The sequence below is a fragment of the Drosophila eugracilis genome, unplaced genomic scaffold (assembly GCF_018153835.1).
Source record: "Drosophila eugracilis isolate 14026-0451.02 unplaced genomic scaffold, ASM1815383v1 contig_2167, whole genome shotgun sequence".
NCBI lineage: Eukaryota > Metazoa > Arthropoda > Insecta > Diptera > Drosophilidae > Drosophila > Drosophila eugracilis.
Window position 1 is genome coordinate 1,085,102 of NW_024573052.1, and position 7,675 is coordinate 1,092,776.

Sequence of the window (7,675 nt, forward strand, 5' to 3'; positions counted from 1 at the left end):
ATCCTTAATGTTTCGTTTTCCACAGTTCCGTAATCTCCGTCAATTCGAAGGCAGTTTAAAACAATGGTTATGTTTGGCCACATTACCGAGTTAAGTGCATAACGGTCACACTTGGTCACGTCCCTCACGTTTTCTATTTACGCATATACGACTAAAAAAAGCGAATAGAAGTGCTCTTAAACCTATATGTTGTTTGCTTCCAGTGCAACGCATTTCGCAGCGAGTAAATTCAAGGTAAAGTCATAAAAATTGCACAATCATCAACAATTCGCGCAAAACAAGAGGCAGCTGTGCGTGTATGTGTTAGTGGGCAGAAGACTGTTCCTATGTGAGTGTGTGGAGTCCTTTGGATTTTTCAGAAATTACCCAAAATGGGGAAAAATCATATATGTAGGTTTTGTGGGGACATATATCCAAGGGAACGGGCGAGGAGTGCGCCGGATTCGGGGGCGTTTAATATCAATGGCTGGCAGCGGGTCGACGAACTTAACCTCAAATCCTGGGCCAAAATCCCCAAACGTGTGACGAAAGACAACAAAGCAAACAAAGCGTCAAATGTCAGTCAAATCTAATAGCCAAAAACTTAATCCGTATTCAAATCCGAATTTCGTTCAGAACGCGCAGAGATGTGGCAGACCCGTTCCCGCTCGCAGATATCTAATCTTATTGCCTTTTTTGAAAGCAAGCATCTATAGTTGGGCTAGGACAACCCACCAATATAACCTCTTTAACCCCAAGCTGTTCAGTCCCACTAATTCTTACCTTTTGTTCTTTTCATTTTAGAGCGCGCTCATAAGGAGGCCAAGGCCAAACAGCTGGTCGACATGGTGAAGAAGCGTCAAGCCGACAGCCACGATCACGAGAGCTCCACGGACAGTGGCGATGAGGAGCTGCACCATAGGAACACACTCGGCTCCGCCGGACAGGCAGACGGGACCACGCCTACCGCCTCCAGCTGCCAGCACATCAAGAAGGCGGTGGATGCAGCCCGGTTAAGGCGGATTTTAAAGCCCACTGGCCTGTTGTACGAATGCTCTCAGTGCCAGAAGCTGGGCAAGACAGCCGGCGAAGGAGCAGCCGCTTCAGGAGGTTCTAACGGAGAAGCAGGAGAGTTTGAATTTGATAGTACATTATGGCTGTGCCTCAAATGCGGCAGCCAGCTGTGTGGAAGGGCCAGGCACAAGCATGCCCTAGAACACTACCAGGTGGGTAGATTGTAGATCTTAGTGAGTCCATAACTTTTGCGTTTGTCTATCAATCATACATTCGATGTTCGTATTCTAAGATTAATTTTATCGTTAGATTCTTATCCCTTGTTCTAACGCTTGAAGTTCCTTCTGATATCCTATCAAGCCAAGAACTAAATTTCAAGTCCTTCAGTTTTCAAAGAGATAAATAAAACTCAGTATAACATTTGAAATGAACTTTAGTAGTCACGCAATTTATTACGTTGCAAATTAAATTTATTACGTTTTGTACAAAGACAAAGAAATACTACAAATAGCCAAAGGTATAGAGACATCAGTCATCAGCTATAGGCAACATAACGAGGGCCTAAAGTATAATCCAAATCCTTCTCCTTGCAGACACCTCACTCTGACTCGCATGCACTCGCCATGAACACGCGCTCCTTCGACATCTGGTGCTATGAGTGCGACATGAAGATCTGTTCAAATCTCCGCAAGAACCTGCTCGAGTGCGTGGAGCTGGTAAAGCGATTGGCCCAGAAACCGCCTACCAACACAGCCACGCCCAGTCCGCCCACCATTAGCTACATCGAGCAGAAGATCAAGTCCACGTTAGAGCACATTACACCCATGGTGCCCATAACGGGCGGATCCTTCGACGACACCGGTGTCGGAGGAGGTGCTGGCGCTGGGGGAGGAACACGTAGCAGCCAGGTTGCCATACCTATGCCACCACCGCAACCCCGCTCAGGACAATCCAACTCAGGCACTTTAACTAGTGTGCCAGGAATGGCAAAGAGGATTGTCAAGCCAACCGCCAACGCCATCACCAATGGCATCAGTGTGGAGAAGCGTCTCATTTCCTTTGAGACGCCGCGCAACGAACTGGACAGATTGCCCAGAGTGCGGGGATTGACCAACTTGGGCAACACTTGCTTCTTTAATGCGGTGATGCAGTGCCTCGCCCAGACACCGTTCCTGCTCTCTGTGCTAAGGGAACTCGCGGAGCCCGGAGAAGAGTAAGTAAAGATTGATAGGAAGTGTAAATGAGCTTTAATGACCAACCACCAACTTCTACAGATTTGTTCTACCTGGAGGCACTTTCAAGATGAAGGACAAAGGCGACATTGAGCTGCCCATGATCAAGGGCACTCTTTCGTCTTGGGGCGGTCTAACCGCCGCGCTGGCTAATGCCCTCGAGGAGCTCCAGGCGGGCGGCGGTGTCTTCACACCCAGCAAGCTCTTTGACAAGCTGTGCACGAAGTGTCCACAGTTCACGGGCGGCGACCAGCATGATGCCCACGAGCTATTGCGCCAGCTCCTGGAGAGCGTGCGGAACGAAGATCTAAAGCGCTATCAGCGCGTGATCCTGGAGAACCTCGGCTACAAGGACCAAGGCATTAACAGCGTGTCCGAGGAGATGCGCCAGAAGTGCAAGATCTATGGTAACCAAGCTGGCGATCGCATACTGCGCCCGGAGCAGGTCTTCCGTGGCTTCCTTGTGTCTACGTTGACTTGTCAGGATTGTCATAGCGTTTCCTCACGGCACGAGTACTTCCTCGACATGTCACTACCCGTGGCCGTAGAGAAACCCCAGCCACCGCAGCGCCGAAAACCGAGTCCGGATCTCTCACTGGTGGCCAGCAGCTCTGCCTCTACCCAGACCAGTCAGCCGACTATCAACACCAAGTTCACAGAGGGTAGGGTCGATTTTACAGCTCCCTCCTTTTTCCTGCACGCCGACCAGGAAAGCTCCCTGGGTCCATCCAAATCGCAGGTGAAGAAGGTGAAGGAACGCGAGCGCAAGGCCAAGCGTGCGGCCAAACACCAACGCCATAAGCAAGCTCAGAAGCTGAGCCTTAAGCTTAACGGGAACGACAGCGGAAATGGAAATGCTTTGACCGATCCCGTGGAACCGAGCACTGGTTTGGCTTCCTTGGGAGCCGGCGATAGCCAGGCCAACGATGCCCCCGAACAGCCCAAGGAACAGACCGAGGACACTACCTCATCCAGCGTGACTACCTCGGAGCACTCCGATGCCGATGTCGAGGACAATCTGGTAGAGGACTCAGCCCCGCCATCAGCGACCAATGCGTCGACCAGCACCTCAGCATCCTCAGCAGCTCCGCCCAAGTTCTATACAGACAGCAATGGCAATGCCCAGCCACTGGGCGAGAAGCGCGACGACACGCCGGAGCACATGGACAAGGATTCGCTCGAAGAGGACGAGAATGGTGAGTTGCAGTCAGATTTCTGGTCGCAAATATGACCTTTAAAGTGTCTTTAAATCACCTTATCAGTAAATTTTTCTATATACTATAACCTATCAAGGGTGTAGATGTGATTAGCTATCAATTAAGAGATAGAACTATATAACATTGACTGACCCACTTTAATTTCAACCCTTCTCAGATTCCGGCATCGCAACCAGTCCGGCACCCACTGCAACCAACAGCAGCACCAGCACCAATACCACCAATGACACCAATACCTCGGGCAATAACAACACGGGCTCATCCGGATCATCGGTCGTTCTGGAGGAAAACTCTGCACCGGCAAGCCTGGTCAGTGCAGGCCTCTCAGAGAAGGGCGCCACCCTAATACGCCAAATCTCGGTGGGATCTGAGAATGCCGGTCTCAATGGCACTGCCGTGGCAGATGAAGAGGTGAAGGATATCACACAGCCTGAAAAGACCACAAATCAGAGTCAAACCCAGACCCAGGCTCAGGCCCTGGCTCAGGCTCAGGCCCGTACGAAGCGGGTGCGCACGCAGAGCTACTCGGATTGGAGCACCACGATAGCGCCGCGATACCAATGCGAGGATGGCGAGTGCTCTGTCCAGTCGTGCATGAATAACTTCACCGCCGTCGAGCTGATGACGGGCCAGAACAAGGTGGGATGCGACAGCTGCACCCTGCGCATTAATGGCAGCGATCCACAGGCCAAATCGGTGAATACCAATGCTACCAAGCAGCTGTTGGTCTCCAGTCCGCCAGCAGTGCTCATCTTGCACCTGAAACGTTTCCAGCTCGGACCACGCTGTATATTCCGCAAGCTGACGCGCCCTGTTAGCTATCCCAATCTGCTGGACATTGCCGCCTTCTGCGGCTCCAAGGTCAAGAATCTGCCGAACATCGATCGCAAGCAGAAGAAACTGCTGTACGCCCTTTATGGCGTTGTCGAGCACTCCGGCGGGATGTATGGCGGCCATTACACGGCCTACGTGAAGGTGCGTCCAAAGGTGACGCCGGACGACAAGCGCTGGAAGTTCTTGCCGCATGGCAGCAAGGCAGAACTGGATCAGGACGATGACCAACTGAAGAAGCTGGAGGAGCTGCTAGCCAAGGAGAAGGCGCGCGAATTGCACCTGCAAGCATTGGAAGACAGCGATGACTTTACGAACTCAAGCAGCAACTCATCCACCTCAGACGAGAGTAATGCTCTGACTACGTCGCTCGAGGAGCAGCAATCGCCGCAGGAGGAGGCGGCCAACGTGCAGGCACCGCCCGGCAAATGGTATTACGTGTCAGACTCGCGTGTCCAGGAGGTTAGCGAGGACACGGCCCTAAAGGCCCAGGCCTATCTGCTCTTCTACGAGCGCATATACTAGAGATTAGGTCATGAGCATGAGGGTGATTAGGGGCTTGTAGGTGATCATGTAGCGGGAGTCTAGCCGGGAAGGGGAGCTATAAGAGTAGGAGAGGAGCAGACGTCGTTCCATAAACTAGTTTAGGATATTCTATACACTAATTAATTTAATTTTTTATGCCGGGTTTCGTTGTTATTGCCGCCCTCCCCTTCCCGCAATACCCAACTTTGATTTATTTTATTTAATATCTTTTTTTTTTTTTAATTTTTGGAAAACTGCATTTCTGTTCGAGGCAACGAAGTAGAGGGACTACAAGCTGGACTGAAGGAATAGCAATTATACAAATGAAACAACACAGATCTGAGACAGAGACAGAGATGATGGGGCAGTGAAAAAGACAGACAGAGTGACGGAGAAAGAGATGGCAGAGATACTCAGACATGCCAAAATGCATTTCGTTTCTCCCACTCAAAATTTATTGTACAATTTTCGTTTTCACTTTTGGGACAAGCTTTAGTTAGTTGAAAGAAAAAAAAAAGAGATGAAAACGGAGAAGAGACACACACACACATACAAACATACATACACACATATATAGACACTCATTTTAAATTATAGTTCTCAGGAGTTTTGGCCTTTGTGTTCTTGTTGTACATTTAGCTTGGTGTTAGAAGTTTTCAAAAAGACACTGAAAACGGGAAATTACCATGAACGGAAGTTCTCTTGGAACTTACAGCTAAAACAGAGCGTTACTTAAACTACACACACACACACACACACAAATGTTAAACACACGTACAGAGGAAAACTTGAAGGAAATCAACGCTAAATGGACAAACACCGGATGAAATGGCCGAGAGGAGTGAAACACCAAGAGAGAAAAACTATTTGCTGATGTTCATAAGTTATAACGAATTACGAATGAATTAAAAACACAACCAATTGCTCGCTTCTGCCAATATATTTAACTTTGCAGTAACTTAACTTATGTACACCTACTATATATATATATATATAAATATAGCTATATATATATACTATATAAAGGGCCAATATACATATACCGCCCACTTAGATATTTACAAAGTTCAGCCGAGGATTAAATGGATTTTTGGACCTACGTAGCGTCGGGGAAAATGGCAGCCAGAGAGATTTATACAATAGCGAAGCATAAATAATTATACAACACAGTTTATCTTATGACCTAGGCTTAACTATCGATTAAATTATGATAAACTAACCAACCATGGACTCTGATGTATATTAAAGGGCGAAGCGATTTATGAATCCTAAAAAAGTTCCCTTCTAATTTGTGCAACTTGCGGATCTGTAGATGAGGTTAAGTATTGGGTAAAATCAAGTTATTTTTGTTTTTTTGTTTTGTTTTAAAAATAAGTTTTAACAGGTTTTTAAGAAAAATCAAGTGCAAATTTGATATCAAATGGAATCTGTAGAGTTTAATCTTTGGTTTCATTAATCAACTTTGCTAAATTAAGAACATGCATTCAGATTTGCTTTTAATTTAAGTAACTAAATTTCAATTTCAAATTTGAAATTCTAAACTTGTGTAGCTTAAATGTAAAATACATGCTGTAAGCTACATGTATTCTACAAGGAGTAAAAGTAAAGTCAAATCGCGTTATTTGTTTAAATTATTTAACTATTATACTGAGTACGAGTAATATAACACCATAATTCCAACTTTGAAATATATTTGTGATAAATTCATTATTAATGGATGTCTTTTTAAAACTAACAATAAATAAAAATTCAAGAAATAAAGGAGGAGTTTAGACATTATAAACTTAAAAGATAAGAGTTATCAGCGAAATCATTAATTTGTGCCTAGAACTGTTCTCATTCCCAGCTTATCTCCCATCAGAACTCAACGATCTGGCCTTTCATCTGACCTCCATTTCATCCTAATCCATTCCGGAGGCTTTTTCCCAAGGTCGGCGTCTAATCGATCGCCAAAAGCTCAGCGTTTCCAGTAGCACTATGAGAGCTGCTTTGTTCGGTTCGTGGTTCTGGCTGGTATTGGGCCTGGGCTTGTTCCTGGTCAGCAATTCCGGCATGGTTTTGGCCAAGCGCTTTCTGCGCTGCGAACTGGCCCGCAAGCTGCTCAATCAGCATGGTTTCGAACGAAGTCTGCTCTCGAACTGTGAGTGGGAATCTACAGATGAGACAGAAGATATATTCTTTGGATGCTGTTGACATTCTATTCTATCTTCTACGATATCCCATGTCTCAATTTAAGGGATCTGCTTGCTGGAACACGAGAGCGAGCTGGACACCAGCAGGGTCACCACGAATCCGAACGGTTCCCGTAACTATGGATTGTTCCAAATCAACAGCAGATTCTGCCAGGAGGGAAGACGTGGTGGCATCTGCAATGTCAAGTGTGAAGGTTTGGGGAATCTTTCAGGAACTGCTATGAACTTTGATGTACTATCCCTCACTAACTTGTAGATTTACTGGATGAAAATCTAAGGGAAGCGGCATCATGCGCCAAGCGCATCCAGACTTCGGATGGCTTTCGCCACTGGGCAGGATGGCAACGATACTGCTATAACAGCCAGAATCTGCCCAATCTTAGGGTCATCTGTGGGATCTAGGAGGTACTACTGCTTGGGTTTGTATGCAAGTCTATAATGTGGTAAATATATTTCCTTTTTGCGAACAATAAATTGATTTTTTTGAGTGTAGTTTGCAGCTTATAAGATCTTATGATCTGCTAGAAAGTAGAACGCGTCTTTCCTACTCTCTACTACTTCTGTTATACCACAAAAAAAAAAGCTAATGCAAGCTTTTTGACATGAACACTTTTTAAGCTTTTCAGCTGAGCAATTGAGTCACCTCATGAAACTAACAGCCCACTCTCCACCCCTCTGGGCGGGA

The 7,675-nt window shown here is 46.6% G+C and overlaps 2 protein-coding genes across 2 annotated transcripts; both read left to right on the plus strand.

Annotated features, from left to right (window-relative positions):
• Nucleotides 1–80: 80 nt before the first annotated feature.
• LOC108103668 (ubiquitin carboxyl-terminal hydrolase 16) lies at nucleotides 81–6,017 on the plus strand. The gene is made up of 5 exons (XM_017209226.2): nucleotides 81–234; nucleotides 784–1,205; nucleotides 1,587–2,206; nucleotides 2,268–3,421; nucleotides 3,600–6,017. Exons 2-5 carry the CDS (start codon nucleotides 825–827, stop codon nucleotides 4,796–4,798), a joined length of 3,354 nt encoding a protein of 1,117 aa, XP_017064715.1. The 5' UTR covers nucleotides 81–234; nucleotides 784–824; the 3' UTR covers nucleotides 4,799–6,017.
• Nucleotides 6,018–6,756: 739 nt separating this feature from the next.
• On the plus strand, nucleotides 6,757–7,464 carry LOC108103671 (lysozyme). The gene is made up of 3 exons (XM_017209230.2): nucleotides 6,757–6,938; nucleotides 7,035–7,184; nucleotides 7,247–7,464. Exons 1-3 carry the CDS (start codon nucleotides 6,776–6,778, stop codon nucleotides 7,390–7,392), a joined length of 459 nt encoding a protein of 152 aa, XP_017064719.1. The 5' UTR covers nucleotides 6,757–6,775; the 3' UTR covers nucleotides 7,393–7,464.
• Nucleotides 7,465–7,675: the final 211 nt, after the last annotated feature.